This window comes from Neovison vison, chromosome 4, assembly GCF_020171115.1.
Source record: "Neovison vison isolate M4711 chromosome 4, ASM_NN_V1, whole genome shotgun sequence".
Classification (NCBI taxonomy): Eukaryota; Metazoa; Chordata; class Mammalia; order Carnivora; family Mustelidae; genus Neogale; species Neogale vison.
Window position 1 is genome coordinate 20,647,172 of NC_058094.1, and position 20,482 is coordinate 20,667,653.

General features: G+C 41.5%; 1 protein-coding gene across 1 annotated transcript in view; it reads left to right on the forward strand.

Moving 5' to 3' along the window:
* The window catches only part of TNFRSF11B (TNF receptor superfamily member 11b), a 28,598-nt gene extending 8,319 nt beyond the window's left edge, over positions 1 to 20,279 (forward strand). Inside the window, exons 2-5 of the mRNA XM_044245052.1 lie at positions 10,962 to 11,331; positions 15,015 to 15,206; positions 17,060 to 17,284; positions 19,067 to 20,279. Of these exons, the coding sequence (XP_044100987.1) occupies positions 10,962 to 11,331; positions 15,015 to 15,206; positions 17,060 to 17,284; positions 19,067 to 19,455 (1,176 nt within the window). The 3' untranslated portion in view covers positions 19,456 to 20,279. The remainder of the gene's footprint in view (positions 1 to 10,961; positions 11,332 to 15,014; positions 15,207 to 17,059; positions 17,285 to 19,066) is intronic.
* Positions 20,280 to 20,482: the final 203 nt, after the last annotated feature.

Consider the following 20,482-nt stretch of genomic DNA (forward strand, 5'->3'; position numbering starts at 1 on the left):
ACGTGAGAATAAGAAAGAGGGATCGTGTTTTTTCTCGTCATTGCTTTCAACTGACCCTCCTTCATAGAGGGTCATCTTTCATCAGGACAACATCTACACATTGAAGCTGAGCTAAAGAAGGAAATCACAAAATAGGAAGAAACTAAGGATTCTTAGGATATGTGTAGTATGTGGAAGACACACACAATATTTCACTTTATTTCCATAAAAAATGCTATGATGTGGAGATTAATCTTATTTTACAGGAGAAACTGAGGTTCCGGGAGGAGAAGAAATTTTCCCTAGGGTAAAAAACCCAGCTGAGTTTTTTTTGTCCTAAAGGCACTTCCTTCTAGTAGCTGAGGCCAGTGGGAAACAAAATATCCTTCAGCTGGAGTCCTGCCTCCGTGGGTGCCTTCAAACTGAGAGATCTCATCTTGGCTGAGGTTAAGAGAACCCCAGATGGGGCTCGCAAGGGTCAAATCTTTGGGCAAAGTGAATCTAATGTATTTTTTTATCCTTCTGTAGTTCCTCCTTTGGCTTCAGTGAGAGCATCATGTCGTTTTCTTTTGAAATTAAGTGCCTTGGCCTCCTTACTGGGCATGAGTTCAAAGCCCAGATGCCTTAGGAAACACAGCATGAGGCAAACACACATGTTAGTACCTTCCTGGAAAGTGCAACCCTAGGGAAGGAGGAGTGAGTGAAAGCAGAGTAAGGCAGAAAAGGAAGGAGAGCACGTTCAAGAGGGTGTGTACCACTGAGTTTCAGGGAACCATCGTCCGGAGGGCCTGTGTGAACCACTGTATTTCAGGACAAGGGAGGGAGAAGAATTTACTCAGCAGCATAGATAGATGGTGAGATGGATGATAGATAGACAAGGAAGGAAGGAATGGAGGGTAGAAGACAGATAAGATGGGTACACAGATAAAATGGATAGATCTTATTGAATTTTATATTGTGTTCAGTTGGTTATTTATGTGCCTAGCTCCTTCATAAGGCTGCAAGTTGCCAGACACAAGCATATCTTGTTAAAGGCTTAGATTTGGACAGGGTTAGATGGAATCCCAGCTCACATGTGTGCTAGCTCAGTGACCTTTGACCTATCACTGACCTTCTCTGAGACTATTTCTTTATCTATAAAAGAGGGATCAGCCTATCTCATCAGATGTTGGCGGAGGGGATGGATGAAAATAGCATGTGAAGGAAGGGCTTAGAATAGAGCCTGGTAGATCATACTATAAGGCACTAAGCTATTATTATTCCCGTACCACCTGGAGCTTCTGGAATTTCCCATGTTGGAGGCACATGGTGAATCCCTCCATGTTTAACTCACACTCTGTTTTGTTCCATTTCTTTTTTTTTTTTTTTTAAGATTTTATTTATTTATTTACTTGACAGAGAGAGAGGACAAGCAGGCAGAGAGGCAGGCAGAGAGGCAGGCAGAGAGAGAGGAGGAAGCAGGCTCCCCACTGAGCAGAGAGCCCGATGCGGGACTCGATCCCAGGATCCTGAGATCATGACCTGAGCCGAAGGCAGTGGCTTAACCCACTGAGCCACCCAGGCGCCCCTGTTTTGTTCTATTTCTATTTGTAGTTTCTGTTCCATTCACTACAGCTTCTCAGTCCTAAATTTTTCTCACCAGCTGCCCTTAACCATATGTTGATTGGACCTCAATCCAGATCATTAACAACCCAAAAAGATGAATGAAATGATGTGAGTAATGTAGTACCTTAGAAGAAAAGCACTATAGAAATAAAAAGGAATTTAAAATACTGATGTTCAAAATTATCAACATACTAAAATGTCTTGCCAGTTCTGAGCCGCAAATGCCGGGACCATAGCTAGAACACCTGGAAATTACGCTCATTTGGTGGACCTGAACAGACATAATTATAGAGAAAATTGCCGCCAGCTCTGCTGTTGAGTTGAACTTTTCAGAATTGATAGTCAATCTCAAATCTGGTGATTAGCAGAAATGCAAGAGAAGAACTATTAAGATATTAAGCCGGCGGGGGGTGGGGGGTGCCTGGGTGCCTGGGTGGCTCAGTGGGCTAAGCCGCTGCCTTCGGCTCAGGTCATGACCTCAGGGTCCTGGGATGGAGTCCCGCATCGGGCTCTCTGCTCAGCAGGAAGCCTGCTTCCTCCTCTCTCTCTGCCTGCTTGTCATCTCTCCCTGTCAAGTAAATAAATAATAAAAATATATATATACTAAGTCAGGGGCCCAAGCATGTGAGCTTTCTACATAACTTTCTTGGAAACTTTTAAGTTTACGTGTATTGCTAGTTCGTTTTCCTCAGAGATTTTTTTCTTTTCTTTCCATTTGTTCATCTGTCAAAGTCAGCTGTCTTTAAAACAACTACAAAACACCAAAGACAGGGGCACCTGGGTGGCTCAGTGGGTTAAAGCCTCTGCCTTCGGCTCAGGTCATGATCCCAGGGTCCTGGGATCGAGTCCCGCATCGGGCTCTCTGCTCGGCAGGGAGCCTGCTTCCCTTCCTCTCCCTCTGCCTGTCTCTCTGCCTACTTGTGATCTCTTTCAAATAAATAAAATCTTAAAAAAAAAAAAAAAGACATCATCAGCAAATCTGTCCAGATAATTTTGGATGATTCTATATATAAACAAGGTACTGCTCACTAACTTAAAAGGCTTTAAACAGCCAAAGGAAACTTCTGACGGCAACAAAAAATTGCATTTCAAGTTAAAGTTTACCTGAGACTGTTCTTCAGCCCCCAGGGAAGCCAAATAGTGTAGAATGTGGCTCAGCGATTCATCTCATAAATCGTAATTCCTTGGGTTTCTTTTCCCGTTTTCCTCGCATTAGCTGTTGACAGCAAATCAGTTCTGTATAGATGAACAGGTTTAATTCATTTGCTCCTGCTTCTGACATAGAGACCTAATCCTCCACCAAACAACTGGCTATTGTGAAAATTATTAAGCAGTGGGAGAGCCTTAGGTGGGGAACTTGCTGCAGCAGATAAACCTCTCAGATGAACGACCCATTTTGTTTCTACATTTGCCTTGAAAATGGAAGCTGCGTGCAAATGGACAGGACCTCAAAATGCCACGTGAGATGAAAGATGCTTTGGATATTTCTTTCCTTGAGGCAACTTGTCATCAGTATCATTTTACAGATGAGAAAATTTCAGATTTTGTGCTTGTTCTTGCAAATTTACATGTTGAATATTTGTCTGTGGGCATATATCATCCCCAGGAATCCTAATTACACATAGTAGGCATTCAGTGTATCTGTTGAGTTTAATAAAATTAAATGTGATATATTGAATACTTGATATGCGTAAGGTACCATGTTAAGCATATGAGGGCGGAGACAAATACTTTTCTCTTTGGCCCCTCTAAGCAGCTCCATGAAACTGCCTTGCAAACATTTGATATAGACCAAGAAGATGATACCAGTTGGGACGATACTGAAACGAATTACACAAGAAATCAGAATAGGGAAAATAGTCAATTTCTGGCGATCATAAGTGTGTTACTTCCTACTGAACAAGAAATGTCAAAATGTCTTCAGAAATAAGTCTGGTTCAAAATACTTCCCATTTCCCACCTTTTATGTATTTAGTACATGTAATAATGCTTCCTATTTGTCTGGAAGTTTATTCTTTACCAAATTTATCTGTGTCCCTCCTTTTATTTGACAGAGAGAGATCACAAGCAGGCAGAGCACCAGGCAGAGAGAGGGGGGGAAGCAGGCTCCTTGCTGAGCAGAGAGCCCGATGCGAGGCTCGATCCCAGGACCCTGGGATCATGACCTGAGCTGAAGGCAGAGGCTTAACCCACTGAGCCACCCAGGTGCCCGTCTCCTTTTATTCATTCAACAACTGTACAGGGATAGTTCAAATAACGATTATTGTCATTTTAGAGGTAAGATAGTAGCTCAAGGTTATGAAACCTGGTGGTCCAACTGAGTTTGGAAACTTGGTATTCATAGTCTAAATGCAAGTTCGAGCTAAAAGCGCTCTTCTTAATTAACATTGAACTAATGGCGAAGCTATATACTCTAGACTTTATTAAATTACCCATTTAGCATTCTTTCCAGAACCCTGTGATATTCCTACCTTTTTTCCTTCCTCTTTTTTCATCCGATCTTGTGTATGTTTCTAAGTTCTGGGGTTAAGTTTTGTCTTTCTGTGCTTCCATGCAGTCTCCCTGGGTAATGCCATCTGAGCTCTCTGCTTCTAGAGCCGTGTGTGTGCTGCTAACCCTAGAACCCGTGTGTTTCGCTGCCTTTCTGTCCTCAATTCTCAATACATATATCCGGTCATCTAGTACACACCACTTGAGTCTCATAGACGGAAGATGTTCCAAGCTAACTTCATTTTCTTTCTCTGTAACTGTCTTCTCCTCCTGGTGTCAGTAATTAATGGCAACACTACATCTCTAACAGTTCGAATTCATGGGCACGTTCTTCCCTTGCTTTGTCTAGGACACCCTCCCCATGCGGCCAGCCAGCATCTCTCTATCCCTTCCTCTCCTCTGTCACCAGTACGGTCTTCAGTCCCTCGTAATTTCTGACCTGTTTCTCTGCCAAGTCTTTTCTCGGCCCCCTCTCTCCTCTCTTCTGCTTCCAATTGCTTTGCGGTGATTTATGAGATTTTTACATCAGGCTGGGGTTTTAGATCAATGTTCAACTCCATCATTTAGCACTATTTCTAGAGCAGAATAATGGTGTCAGGAAGTGTTTGCTGAATGAATCAATGAATTATTTAAGGAATGGAGGAGAAAAGGAATGGGCTACTACACTATAAGACTATAGAAAATCAAATACACTAAACTTCAGAGGAAAACATTTTTTAAAAAAATAACATTTAGGGGCACCTGGGTGGTTCAGTTGGTTAAGCCTCTGCCTTCGACTCAGGTCATGATCTCAGGGTCCTGGGATCGAGCCCCTCATCGGGTTCTCTGCTCAGCAAGGAGCCTGCTTCCCCCCCTCTCTCTGCCTCTCTGCCTACTTGTGATCTCTCTCTCTCTCTGTGTCAAATAAATAAATAAAATTTAAAAAAAATTAAAATAAAAAATAAAATATATAGTTTATACTATATGAGATCTTTAGGAAATTCACCATGATACGTATCCTGAATGTCTTCCTTCTTGGCCAAGATGAACTGTAAAATGGCATGGTTTCTAAACGGACCAGAAGTTTACCTAACTCTGGATAGTCCTCAAATAGTTCTCTGTGGCAAAGATCATGACGAGAATCACAAAAGGAACTCCCAAACCAAGTAGTTATTTCAAGCTGTGCATGGGCTCCTTTTAATGAATTTTCCATAAACGGAAACCCACTGGGTCACTCATGGTTCTGTATACCAGAGAGTGAGCCTAGTAGTATGGAATTGGCTGCATTGCATAATGAAAAATACACTTGTTAGAGAAAAGCGTATTCTTTTGCCCTTTAGGACGAAGCCTACACCAGTAGAGTGCTCTAGTCAAATCATCATCTGAGAAATTTCTGTCTCAGTAGCTTTGGACCAGTAAATGCTAGTCTTCATAGAAAGAACAAAAGTCAATGTCAGTTCATTTGGACTTCAGGAAGGCTTTGGTTCAGGAAGGCTTTTGTTGATCTTTTGTGATCTCCTAACTCTATGCTCTTCAGTCTAAATGAAAAATAAGCACATCAAGTCTTACTTCTAGAATATGCATGAAGGTTACAGCATAAGTGAGAGTACTTGGTAAATGTTAAAGAATGTGACTAAAAACAATATTGTATGGCACATGCTCTGGGTTTGAAGTCTGTTTCCATAATGACTGGGACCTGGGACAGTTATTCACTCATTCTAAGACTCATTTTTATAGCTGGTAGAAACTTAATGATAATAATAAAACATTCTAATGTAGGTACAAACCTTCTAATTTGAAATTTTATGTTTGGGACTAAGAGTTAAACAATTAACAAGAAAATCAGTTAAAACATTTAACAATAAAAACTATACACATTTGTTATAAACTAAAACATTTAACTAAACTTTCATTCACCTCTATTTTGAGAGTTCTCCAAGGCTTTTCCTAGAATCTGTGTTTGCTACCTGAAGTTCTATGCTGTCTTTCTTACAAAACCCTGTTCTGTAATGTATGGCCCACCCATTTCAATTTTGGCACTTAAAAACATTCATGAAACAAACTAATTATTCTAGATGTTTACCCCATTTTGTTTTTATAGTTGTCTCAGCGACTCCAAATTCTATAGCACATTTTTTGTTTTTTGCTTCTTTGTGGCTCATCTTTATCAAGCCATTCTCGAAGCATTTTCCTAAAAGAATAACAATTTTTTCACACCCATGTTGATTAATTTACATAATATTTAACTGAATTACCTAAGGATTGTTACAACTGTAGCATATACAGATACATATATACAAGTAGCATAAACAGATGCAACAACAAACACAACTTTTCATGAAGGACCCACTCTATGGTAAGCAGATACAAGATGGCATGTCAGAGGAGGAGGGGTGGCTGGGAATTCAGGTCACTGGGGCATCTGCTGGTTCTACAGAGGGAGTAGAAGGCATGGGTGAGTATGAGACGTAGAGATTGGAAAAGAGGGTTCTGCTCTCCACTCCAAAGTGGTTTCACAAATAAAACAGTGGAACAAGAAGTAGAAAGGGAGTTAAAGCAAGACATTTGTTTCCAAGCCTATTAGCTAATCAGATGCTGTCAAACCACAGAATATTTTTTTAAAGAATTTATTTACTTATGTATTTGTCAGAGAGAGAGAGAGAGAGAGCAGGAGTGGGGAGAGGAGCAGAGGGAGAAGCAGACACTCCGCTGAGCAGGGAGCCCAAGGTGGGTCTCCATTCCAGGACCCTGGGATCATGACCTGAGCTAAAGGCACCCAGGCACTCCAAACCACAGAATATTATAATGGTAGCTAGAAAAAAGCTTTAGAGAACAACTAAAGTGATTCAACCCATTCACCACCATCCTCTACTAACATTTGATAGATGAGGCAAGATGGTTGGGTTGAAATAGAAAATTCTTTAGTCCACCATTAAAAATGGGAGGAGAAAGACAAAGCCATCATAGATGGTGCTTAAAGTGTCCTTTCAAGGAAAGGTGCACTGGGGCGTCAGGAAAACGAGGGGTGGGAAACACTAGACAGGAGGACTCCCAGATGCTCTCAAGCACAAGCAGTCTACACCAAAGGATGGACACATAGGGAATGGAAGGAGAAAGAGAGAAAAAATAAAGAGGAATGGGGCACCTAGGTGGCTCAGTGGGTTAAGCCTCTGCCTTCGGCTCAGGTCATGATCCCAGGGTCCTGGGATCGAGCCCCACATCGGGCTCTCTGCTTGGCAGGGAGCCTGCTTCCCCCTCTCTCTCTGCCTACTTGTGATCTCTGTCTGTCAAATAAATAAATAAAATCTTAAAAAAAATAATAAAGAGGAAAAATCCCATTTAATTATTCTCTAAAAGCCAAACATAAAACACCCCAAACAGAGGAGCCCCTTCTACAGAAAGCACTTCAAACTTCCGCAGACACGCCTGCACATGTGTCCCAGCTTTCGCCGATGTCCATCAGTGGTTATTCCTTTTACACAGAAATTCATTTTTGGACTCTCGTGGATTTTAAACACTATCAGCTGACAAGGGAGATGGAGCCGATGTTAAGATGATGCGCCCTTCTGTGGCGTCTTTTCCATTGCTTTTTCAGGAAATGCTGAAGAAAGTGAGAGACGGGACTGAGATGAACAGCTCTATTGATCTTGCCCATCCTCTGTCCAGTAACTGGTTCCAGAAATTCTGTGCGGGAATTGGGGCTAACCAAAAACTGAGACCTCACCGTCCAGTTTTGGCCTCACAGTCCTGTCTTTTTACCAAAGTGGAAAATTTTCAAATAAAACACAGAGGCCCAATGGAAGTTGCTAAAAACAAGTTATTTTGCAGTTCCTCAAGGCTTTCTGATTTTTTAAAAATATATATGAAAATCCCATGCGGTGGCCTTGGAGAAATTACCTTCACTAATATAATTGCTCTCTAATCCTTAAGTCAACCTTTTTTATGTCTCTGTGGATACCTTTCACCTCAACTTCCCTGTATTTTGAAGAAATGGCAACGGATTTCCAAAGCATGGTTTCTGGAAACCAACAGTGTCATGTCCAATTGCCTCGAAAAATATAAATTGCATCAGCTTTCTTGGTCAGATCTTCAATTTGTGTGGCTCCCTCCAGTGAGGAACACAAGCACCATCTGGGGATGGGGGTGGGTGGTTCCCATCCCATGCTCACCACTTCTTGGTAAGGGAGGAAAGAGGCAGTTGAGGAGTAAATGGGCACAACTGAGCCATGTTGAAACGGGAAAGGGGGACAGATGGGGAGTCAGGCTGGAGGAAGTCTTAGGATTTCTAGTCCTACCAAGATGGGACTCACTCAGCAATAGCACAGAGGACAAAGGCATCCTTTTGCACCTCAGAGTCAAGGCTCTTGGAAGTGACATAACCTTTGAAAATGATCTTTCAGGAAATAAAGGGGAACAGCAAGAGAAGAAATCATTCCTCCTTGCTTCCATGTGTCTGCAAGTTGCATCGGGAAAACTTCCTTCCCTAGCATTGAAGATTTTAGAAATTTTTAAGTCAAATCCACACAAAGGGCTTTGAGGAAGGTAGCATAATTTTTTCCGTCTTGCTCAGTTTCCTTCGAAACATTGATTGCTCCTTGTAATTACTTCCTTTTTTTTTCCCCCCAAAGATTTTGTTTATTTGAGAGAGAATGAGAGAGATAGAGTATGAGGGGGGAGGGTCAGAGGGAGAAACAGACTCCCCACCAAGCAGGGAGCTTGATGCAGGACTTGATCCTAGGACTCCAGGATCATGACTTGAACCAAAGGCAGTCGCTTAAGCAACTGAGCCACCCAGGCTCCCATGTGATTATTTATTTCTTCACTTCTTTACCATCTACCCCTTGCCAGACTGTGAAGGCAACAACCATCTTTGTTCTGTGTCCCACTATACGCCAAGTTCCTTCTACAATGCCTGGTACACAGTGGGTGCTCACCAAATGTGTGTTGAATGGATAGACTTCATACTTCTGTAAGATTCAGAGCAAACCAGCTTCCAGCCACTACTGGTTTATTTCTTCTTTCTCCAAATGTTGATGAACTCTGAGTCAATAGAAAGCCCCAGGGAAATTCAAGAACTTATTTTCCCTAGAAACCCTCAGGTCATGAGGTTGTCTTGAGAAGACCCCCCGGGGCAGCCCTGATTTTGTGTTGTATTCTTTTTGTTGCTTAGAAGTCCCTTACCTCACAGGACTCTTGGTTCCAAGATCCATAGTCTGAAGTGAGATATTTTGTTCTTTTCTTCTGGTTTATCAGCTCATATTAGGTCTGGTCAGGCTTGACACTTGCTGGGTTCCAGTAAGACGTGAATGCATTATTAATTAGATGAAAATGTTTATGAAAAGGGCCATTCTTTACCATTGTCACTCTGAATTCAAAAGAGAGTGCTGTTTCCCTAGCTGTGCATGTTTTTTGCAGGTCAAGGGGCTTCTGTGAGATTTCCTGTGTTCCATAAAGAAGAGAAGTATGGAAAAAATTATCGTGTTTGGTCTGGCACTCCCCACAACCTGAAAATAGTCAGTGTTGATCCCCGTACCATAAACAAACAATAAAAACCAAATAAACCACACCCTACACCCAAACAACACTGTTTCTTCTGAGCGTGTGATTTCTGTAATTAGTGTGAAGAATGAATTCCGTGTTCCCTTGAAGATCTAGAATACGAGATGGAGCACCCCGTGGGAGGTGCTCTCCCAAGAAGCTCTCTCACCCACGAAATAGGAAATTCTATTCTAGAGAGTTCTATTCTAGAAGTATAGAAACTTCGGTAACCCTGCCTGTTCCCTGAGGTTTTTCTCAATCAATGTGAAAAGAGGTGGTCCTTTTATTTTCTTGGATGTGTAAGAGTCAAGACTCTTACATCATTTACCTTTTAAGAGTCAAGACTGGGCCATATGATGTTCTGGAAGAAATATCCGTCTTAAAATTCTAGGCATCTTTCCGTGAATTGCAGGCTCCCTGAGGACAGGGCACACATCTCACTCACCAGCATATTCCTGGTGCACTCCTGGTAGGCATTCAGTGCCCAGCTGCTGCATGGCTGAATGAATGAATGAATGAACGGCCAGGATGACTGTTGATGTAATCATGATGCATCTTCACACATCACCAACTCTTTCGCTCTACACCAACTCTTAGAATGGAAAAGGTGAAAGAGATAGCATCTAGTCCTAAAGAGAGCTACGGGGGATGTCCCCATTGAAATGTTGTTAGTCTCCTCCCGTGTTTCCAATCTCGTTGTCTTGCCTTTTTTTTTTTTTTTTTTTTTTGCATGACACTTACCTTCTAACATGGAATTTCTCTGTAATTTGTTATTTATTCTCTTACCCACCACTACACCAGAACAGGGGTTCTTGACTGTTTTACCTACTGCTGCATTCTAATTGCCCAGCACAGATCTTGGCTCATAATTAGGACTCGGTACTTGTGAAGCAGATAAACGAAAAAATAGTTATTGAGTATGGATTCATGCGTTGGAGTCACTGCAGGAGTTTTTTCGTTTTTGTTTTTGTTTTTTTAAATCCCAAATCCCAGCTCCATACCTGTGGAATCGGAATGGGTAGAGGTCTGCATTTCGATCAGGGAGCCTAGGAGACTCTGGTATAGCTTCTGAGAACCACTAATTCATCCCACTCATTAATCTAGACATAATCCTGAAATCCAGGGAGATAAAGTGTCCTGTCATCCTTGAGCCTGGGTTTACTTAATATGATGTGTGTTGCCACCCACCCCATTAAGCTGCTAGATACAAGAATTAGGGCTTCTGGACTTCCTTTCTGTGATGCAGCCCTGTAGGCAGGAAGGTAACGGGGCTTCAGGTAGTAAAGGACTTTTTGAGTCGAACGACACTTTTGCACGGAAGAGACACCCTATCTCCATGCTAACGTGTTCCCCATTTCCATCTCTCCTAGTTCCTGGACATCTCCATCAAATGGACCACCCAGGAAACCTTTCCTCCGAAGTACCTTCATTATGACCCAGAGACCTCTCGTCAGCTGATGTGTGACAAATGTCCTCCCGGCACCTCCCTAAAACAGCACTGCACGGCAAAGCGGAAGACCGTGTGTGCCCCTTGTCCTAACCACTACTACACAGACCGCTGGCACACCAGCGACGAGTGTCTGTACTGCACCCCGGTGTGCAAGGAGCTCCAGTACGTCAAGCAGGAGTGCAATCGCACCCACAACCGGGTGTGCGAGTGTGAGGAAGGGCGCTACCTGGAGGTCGAGTTCTGCCTAAAGCACAGAAGCTGTCCCCCCGGGTTTGGAGTGCTGCACGCCGGTACGCATCAGCTTTCGACGTGCGGCAAAATTAATGCAATCGTACAGAGTCAGGTAGTACTGAGAGCTTAAGGGAACGGTTTTGTCCTGATGATATTATAGGATAGCAAATTGCAGAAGTAATAGAACCTGCTAGGTGCATCCTATGTGGCTGGCTTGCTGCCCAGGGACCATTTCTAAGAGGAATACTTTGCCACTGGGGGCAATTTAGTAGCAAATCTCCAACGCAGCAAATGGCTCTCTAATGAGATGCGTGATGGAGTGCCCTTTTTTTTTCAAAGGGACACACTCTGAGTCGCACTGTTTATAGTTGATACATACTTCTGGGCTTCCCTTCAGCACGGACAGCTTCAATCTGCAGTGCTTTTTGACAAACATCAGAAATGATAATTGATACCAAGAGAGTAATTAGGCTGATATTAATGAGGCTCTGGAGTGCTAACAATGAGGAGTTATAATTAATTATGTAAAAAATGAAAATGGTTAGGGGAAATGCATCTCATTATTAAAAATGAAGCTGGTTCTTCCCTTGGCATGGGCGTCGAGCGTCTGCGAGGATAAAGACCGGCAGCATCTCTAGAAGGAGCTCATTCTTTATCTTAGACAAAACAGACTGTCAAGCCAACAGCCAGTACTTGTCTACAAACAAAGTACTTTCTCTTTTGGCATTTTGAACAGCTGAGGCTAAGGCCAGTGTGCATGGAATCTTTTAAAGCTGCAACCCACATTTTTTCCTACCACATTCACGAAGCTTCAGTGTAGTCTGTATCCTCCTGTGGCCTGGGAAAATTCAAAATATTCACTTCCTTTCCTTTTTCTTTTCTTTTTTCCACCTTTCTGGAGGAAGTAGGAACCGGTATAGATTCTGATTACTCAGTAGGAAACAGTGTTTCTCACCCCCAGTGCTGCTGACATTTGGGGCTGGATAATTCTTGCTGTAGGCAGCTGTCTTGTGCATTGTAGAATGTTTGGCAACAGCCCTGGTCTCCAGCCACAAGATGCCAAGAGCACTCCTCCCCAGGTCATGACGACCAAAAATATCTCCAGACGTTGCCAGTTGTCCTCTGGATGCCAACATCGCCCCTAGCGGAGAAGCACTGGTTTAGGGGACGCTAATTATTTGTAATTATTTTAGCGTTCAGAAGTTGTGATACACAGAGCCTAAATTATTCGATAACAAATACTTTAGGTTTAAAGACATACCAAGGTAACACTCAAAAGTTGAAGTCTATTCTGTTTCCTAAGTTGTGAATCATGTAAGAATAATTACAGGAGGTGCAGATTGCATGAGTGTCCCTTAAAATGTCTCTGGTATGAGTATTTCAGAGAGAAATGGGTGATACTTCCTAGCGTTTATTGGATGATGCTTTGGGTTTCAAAATCTAAACCAAATTGTAGGAAGTCAAACTCACCCAACATAACCAAATCCATATAATTCAATTCAGTCATTGTATATGCAGAAAAATTAACTAAGCAGGGACTCTACAGTTTGGAAACTAGAAAAATTTGGAAACTAATGGAAATGGGAAGGAATCGTCTCACAGCAGCATGAGAATTTGTGTGGGGAATGAAGCCAGCAGGCAGCCAGAAGACAGACAAAGGGATACATATTATTTTGTGGTATCACAGTGGGGCTTACTTACCTCTCCTTCCCTAAAAACCCACAGAACAGAGTTTCTCATGGAAAATAAGAAGTTTCCAGTCCAAAGAGAAGGAAGGACTATGTAGTGTTATTCCAAAGAGTGTTAACCATTCCTTGCTGCTGTTGTTTTGAAGTCAGGTTGTCTCCTTTCTATGTTTCACCTGCTCCATTCTGTGTGTCTTGTCATTCCGAAGTCTTTTTGTACGGCTGGCATTGTGGCATTCTCAACAGGAGAGCAGAGCGCCTCTTCTCATTATGGTATCTCCCATTTTGCCTGACAGGTTATACCGTTTATGTTTCCACGGATATTAATAAGGGCAAACTCATGCACTTAGATGGATAAATCTTTTTTTTTTTTTTTCGCGGAAAGTTCTAACAATGCTGAATGAGGGAAGTCCCATGCAGAAGGGTCATCGTGAAAACCTCCCGCCTATTTTCAGAAACTTCACCTTCCATTATTCTTCGATTCTGTTTGTTAAAGAACTTTGCAAGTTCCATTACCTGGAAGAATGTCTTAGATCGTTGACCTTCTCATGGGATGTATGGCGAGACCCAAGCCTTCAGCATGTATATGAAGAATGATAAGATTCTTCATTGTGCCGTTGGCTTTCCAGAACATGTGGTAGTTGGCAGAGGGAGACTTGGATCCAGATGGCCAAGTCCACTGATTCCCAACGTGTTTGCAGTGGGAGAATACTATGGAGTCCTCGCCAAATACCTCTGCTTTTGATATTGTAGGACCTGGTGTGCAGCTGGATCCCGTTGAAGGAGGGAGGTGTAGGAAGAAAGTATTAAACAAAACAAGACAAGAAAATTAGACTTCTGTGTAAAGTCTTCCTTAACATGATGTCACTGCTATGCCAGAAATAGCGTGGGAAAGATTTAGAGCATGTTTTGCCCCTTCCTCTTTTTTTTTCCTGCCAGTCCTTTGTCATTTTTACTGATCAACGCATCATCCATCCCTTTAGAAGAAGCCGGAGCTGAAATTAGAACCAAACCATTTTTGCTTGCTTTCTTTCTTTTTTCTGGTCTTAATACAATGAGATGAGAGGCTTGAATTTTTAATAAATGAAGTTTATTAACTTTCTGTAGCTTTCATTTGTCCCTTTTGTATTTGTTATCTCGCCTGAGCCAGAATTGGCTGGAAAAGCTACATTTGAATATTGAAGTCTGCATCTGTTCAAGTAGCTTACACTAGATGGAGGTATTTTCATATGCAAATACACTGTACTGTAAAATGCAGCCACGCACAATAGAGTCAAGGGTTTGAGGGGATTTATCTTCAGTTGTTGACTGGTTCAAGTTTTTCTTACCAGCCAGTTCTCCAAACTTATCAGGTCTCTTTCCATCATGAAATAAAATGCCCTTGCAATCACCCTTCCCTGAAATTTTAATGACCCTGCTCTTTTAAAAACTCAATAGTTTAAGCAAACAGTATATCATCTCCCATTTACTGGTAGCTTAACGGCAGGCTTACGCTTTTGAATCGGTGACCAACTTTATTGCCACCTTCAAAAGTTTATTATAATGTTGTAAATTTTTACTTCTCAAGGTTAGCATACTTACGAGTTGCTTCACAATTAGGATTCAGGAAAGACAGGACTTCGGGAGGCACCAAATGAAATTTAACAACCCAGCGTTCTGTGGGTACTGATTGCAAAGAATGATATGACAGCAGACAGGCAGCCCTTATCTTCATGATTTTCCAGAAAAAAATGCATGAAGAATCTAGCTGACAGTGAGGCCTCACCCATGCTACAGCAGAGGCTGAACAAACTTACTCTTTCCTTCCCTCTCATTTCGTGTTCTGTAGGTAACGGCAAAACACACTTGTGTGTGTGTTCCAGGGAAGGGAGACTGCCTGGGGGGCTCCTACCTGTAGAGGTTTCGGTCTCTAATGAAGTGAAAAATGCATGAAGTTTTGGGCAACATAATAATAGTAAAAACCAAGTGAAAAGTCTTTCCAAATCTTTCTTAAGAGGAACTGTCTGCTGTGAAAGTGTTTGAGAAGAAGGTGCTAAATTGCTTGGTATTTTCTGTAGGAACCCCGGAGCGAAACACAGTTTGCAAAAGATGTCCAGATGGGTTCTTCTCGAATGAGACGTCATCTAAAGCCCCGTGTAGAAAACACACAGACTGCAGTGCATTTGGTCTCCTTCTAATTCAGAAAGGAAATGCAACTCATGACAATGTATGTTCTGCAAACAGTGAACCAACTCAAAAATGTGGAATAGGTAATTATATTTTAAGATGTCAGCCTTTGTACCCCCTCTGAATTGAATGCAAGACCCTCTGGCTACCTTCTTAGTGAAACTCTCATTTTTCCATTCTTGAATGTCTGTCGGCTAAGATTGTTCTCGGCATCACTAACGCCACAAGTCAATACCTCTCCGGAGGTCTCACCGAGTCGTGATCTTGCTCCCAAACTTGACTTTCTCCCTTTACACCTGAGTCAGATCTTACCCACTGGGAAAGAGGTGGTGTCAAGATGACGTCTAAGGCCACATTATCAGTCCGAATTACAGAGTTTTTGGTAAATAATGCATTTTTATTACTTTTTAAGATTAAAAACTGGCGCCCCCTCCCCCCATAAAATCTGGCAACTAAGAAGCATCATGACATTAACCGGTAACAAACCAGACAAGGCAAAGCTGGCTTTGTTCCCTGTGGTGTCACACTGCCTCGACTGCATGGAAGCGATTGATTTCTCTGGTTGTCCTAAACTCTGTGTTCAGGAAGCATCACCAGCTCCACACTCATTCTGTGGATCCTTCCGACAGTGGTGTCGTTCGCGCCACTAGAATAATCTCAGACCTTCCATCAAGGATGCATCTCACCGAAGATGACCTCCCTTTTATCATTTAGCTAGCTTGACTCCCCCTAACCATCTTCACGTGTGACATAGAAGAATCTGAAACATAGGAATGTGGGCTGAGTTTTTTAAGTTTCACACCCAGTTCCAACGTGTTTTCATCCCGTAATCAGAATCTTCATCCAGTCATTTAGCCTTTCCGCTTTCCTATTCAAACAATGGAATGAGGGAAGGAGTGGTAAGAGGGGCGAGTTCTAACTTTAAACATTCTCTTTACTTAATTCATTCTTAGTTTTATTCTTCTCATTCATTAACCACTCACTATGAGCTAGGCACCTCTCCTACAGGAACTTCAATATTCACAAAAACACTGTGAAGTTTGCTCAGGTTCAGTGTAGGTGGTGAAGTGACAGTCAGAATTCAAACCCAGGTCTGATGAATCTGAAGACAAACTCTTGATCCCTGAGATAAACAGACTCTACCCAGACACTCAGGCCATTGTACCTCTTTTCTTAACGGTCTATTTTTTGTGTTGATTATTTCCCCACTTAATGTATGCTTCTACAACTATATCCACCCTTGTTCTCAAAGGTAAACTCTGTGTTTACATGTGTGCAGAAAACAGTACACTACTCCAGATGACTTTTTTTTTTTTAAAGACTCTATTTATCCATCAGAGAGAGAGAGGGCGAGAGAGCAAGCACAGGCAGACAGAATGGCAGGCAGAGGCAGAGGGAGAAGCAGGCTCCCTGCTGAGCAAGGAGCCCGATGCGGGACTCGATCCCAGGACGCCGGGATCACGACCTGAGCCGAAGGCAGCTGCTTAACCAACTGAGCCACCCAGGCATCCCCAGATTACTTTTTACACTCCTCAAAAGACAGTAATTATATTTGTTTTGACATTGGTAAAAAAAGTAAGTTATGGATGCTAGGCAACCCTCTAAGAGGATGTTTAATATTTACATTAAAATATGTAAATATGTACATCGAGTCATAGAATTTTTGCCGCAGTTTGTTTATAGCAATATTTCCATTAGACATTCATTAAATTCTCTCCCTTCAATGCCCTAAAAGAACTTTAGAGACGACATAAGCGCAATTGGGTTGACAATCTGCCACTAAGACGAGCCAACAGAGAGTTGATTTTATCTGAACTTCACGTTCTAACACATTCAACTTGGGAAAACTCCCTATTGTGTTGCTATTATTTATTTATTGGCCACCAGACCTCGCGGAATCCAGTTGCTAAGTAAATCTTGGTTTTCCCACCTTTAGATGTTACCCTATGTGAGGAGGCATTCTTCAGGTTTGCCGTTCCTACAAAGTTCACCCCTAACTGGCTCAGCATCCTGGTTGACAATTTGCCAGGCACCAGAGTAAATGCAGAGAGCATGGAGAGGATAAAACGGCAGCACAGCTCACAAGAACAGACTTTCCAGCTCCTGAAGTTATGGAAACATCAAAACAAAGATCAAGATATGGTCAAGAAGATCTTCCAAGGTAGGGTAACCTGAAATAAGCAAATCAAGCAGAAATCAAAAACACCCAATTATCATAATCAAGAAGACGTGCACCTGTTTAGTTGTGTGAACAATGTTTCCCTTTGGGAATTATTATTGAACTAAAACGTTTCCACCAAGTGATGGTGTAGAAGCTATCCCTAGAGCGGCCTCAAGGTTTTTCTTCTCATCTCCTCCATACCCGGACCGCTCTTTAAAGTACACTGAACACTCTGAAACAAGAGACAGTCCATTTCAATTATGGGACTACACCTCGGGAATTCCACCTCTAGATCCCGTAGCGGTTTCATTAACATCCTCCCTGGCCTACGTAGATGTTCCTTACGCACTTTGGATCTTATCTTGCATTTCCACCAAGAAGCTCTGTTGTATTTATTTGTATTTATTTGGTGATTCTCTCCAGAGACCTCCAAGTGTCTTACGGATGTCCTCTCATTAATCCTCACAACATAGCCTATTTTAAAATTACCATTTTAATAGCCTGTAGTGTGAGGATTAATGAGATGAGGTCTGTAAAGAGTTTCTGAGAGAAAAGGGCTAGTTGAAACCAAGGATTCTCATGTTTTAGAGTTTTATTTTAAAAAGTCTCCTTTAGAAACTGTGTGTGTGTGTGTGTGTGTGTGTGTGTGTGTGATGATGATGATGATGATGGGAAAGAATCCAAGGGGAAAAGGAAGTTTCTTCGAGTGTGGACTGGACGGTAAGCTTTAGGATATACAGTGCAAAGAGTTCTGACTTCAGTTAGCACTGGGAGCACCTGCCAGAAAGGGCAGGAAGATTTCCATAATGCAGACAGTATCCGTAAGAAACCCATCTGCTCTTTACCTGTAGTTGGATAACTGAAGTATCTTACACTTCCCCAATTCCTCAAACATCTGAAACTGAAGCCTATTATTTTAGGAGACTAAGATTTTCGACTTTCACTTCTGCAGAGTAAAGTTTTCTTATGTCCTTGGCAAACAAAATGTATTCTTTGAAAGTATAATTAGCCCTGAAGCAGGAAAAAAAAAAAGGTGGGATAGAGAAACAGAGACTGTTAGAATTGGAAGGGGCCAAACTCTCTATTTTATAAATAAGGACATTTCTGCCCAAAAAGATGAACTGACTTGCCTTAGGGCTTACAGACAGTAAATGACTCGTGTCATTAATGAAAATGTTAGATACCCCCTCTTACGTTTATGTCCCAGCTCATTATTGAAATATTCTCTAGGCCATATGAATCCTACCATTGTTTTTCCTCATTCTGTTGGGTTTTCAGATCTCCTCCTCCTCCTCCACATAATTCTCTGGCCCTATTTATTAAAGACCATTTGTCACACCTAACTCTTCAAATGGGTTGTATATCAGATATCCACTAATGAAAGTTCATAATTCAAAATGGCTAAGTCGAATACTTTATTTCTATTTTTCTGAAATGTTATGGTTTTAATTTTTCCAATTTTTCTTAGAAAACTGAGAGTGATGTGTCTATAGTTTTCTACTGTTCATTTCCAAAATTAGGGCTTTTCACAAAGCTCTGTTGGATGCCTACAATACATAAAGCACTTTACCCTTTCTAACATGAAATAATATTCAACTCAGGTCTCACAAATACCTAGCATCCCTCAGCCTCCCCCTCCCTATAAAAAGGAAGGAGAAAATTATCCTTAAAATAAATTTATGAAATTCTGGGAGAACCTCCTTCTGCCTCATGATCATTTTGTGGTGGTGGCTTTAGAATACATATTATGTGACTGTCTCTTCGGGCTTTTGCTTGATGCAGATATCGACCTGTGTGAAAACAGCGTACAGCGGCACATTGGACACGCAAACCTCACCTTCGAGCAGCTCCGCAGTTTGATGGAAAGCTTGCCGGGGAAGAAAGTCCCAGCAGAAGACATCGAGAAGACGTTGAAGGCATGCAAATCAAGCGAGCAGATTCTGAAGCTGCTCAGCCTGTGGAGAATAAAAAATGGCGACCAAGACACCCTGAAGGCCTTAATGCATGCACTGAAGCACTTGAAAACCTACCACTTCCCCAAAGCTGTCACTCAGAGCCTGAAGAAGACCATCAGGTTCCTTCATAGCTTCACCATGTACAGATTATATCAGAAGCTGTTTTTAGAAATGATAGGGAACCAGGTCCAATCAGTCAAAATAAGCTGCTTATAACCGGAAATGGCCACTGGGCTATTTCCTCACAATGGACCAGATCCAATGAATGAGTAAACTGTTTCTCAGGCACTTGAGGGGGATGCAGTGATTTCTTTCTCATCACCAAGGACTAGATTTGGCCACAAGGCGCAAAAAGAAACAATGGTGTGGAGAAAGAACGAACATCTCCCCTAAAATTTCAATAAACCCCAAATAGTTTATCCAACTGATAGATCTGGTCTTGTATCTACTGACTATATTTTCTCTTATTACTGCTCACAGTAATTCAACTGGAAATAAGAAACGAGATCCATTGTGCCTTACTAAATATGGGAATGTCTAACTTAAATAGCTTTGAGATTTCAGCTGTGCTAGAGGCTTTTATTAGAAAGCCATATTTTTTTTCTGTAAGAGTTACTAATATATCTGTAACACTATTACAGTATTTCTATTTATATTCATTCAGATATAAGGTTTGTACATATTATCATCCTAAAGGGAAATCGTGTAAGACAAGTTTAGAAAGAAAAATATATATTCTGTTTATTATTATGACAAATGAGAGATAAAATATATTTTTTAATGGAAAGTTTATAGCATTTCTTAATAGGTACTGCCATTCTTCCTGTGTGGAGTGTTTTTGTGATATACTTTTACTGTATAAGCTGTAATATCATTTTATAGAAAACACATTATTTAGTCAATTGTTTAATGTTGGAAAGTGTATGAAATATAAATTATCTGAATATTAGATGCTCTGAGAAATTGAATGTACTTTATTTAAAAGATTTTATGTTTTTACTATCTAAACAACATCATTAAAGTTTTCAAGTTATTTTTCATTGGTTTTCCTCTTGCTTTTGTTTGAAAGGGATGTTAATGGGTCTGAGCTTCCACAATTTTCCCTGTTCTTTTATCATTGGGGCCACCTGAGAAGTGTTAAAAATGCAGATTCCTAGACCAATTTATTGAGAAACTGAAGAGGAAGGTAGAAATTTGTATTCTTAATAAATTCCAAAGTAACTCTTACTACATTGAAATTGGA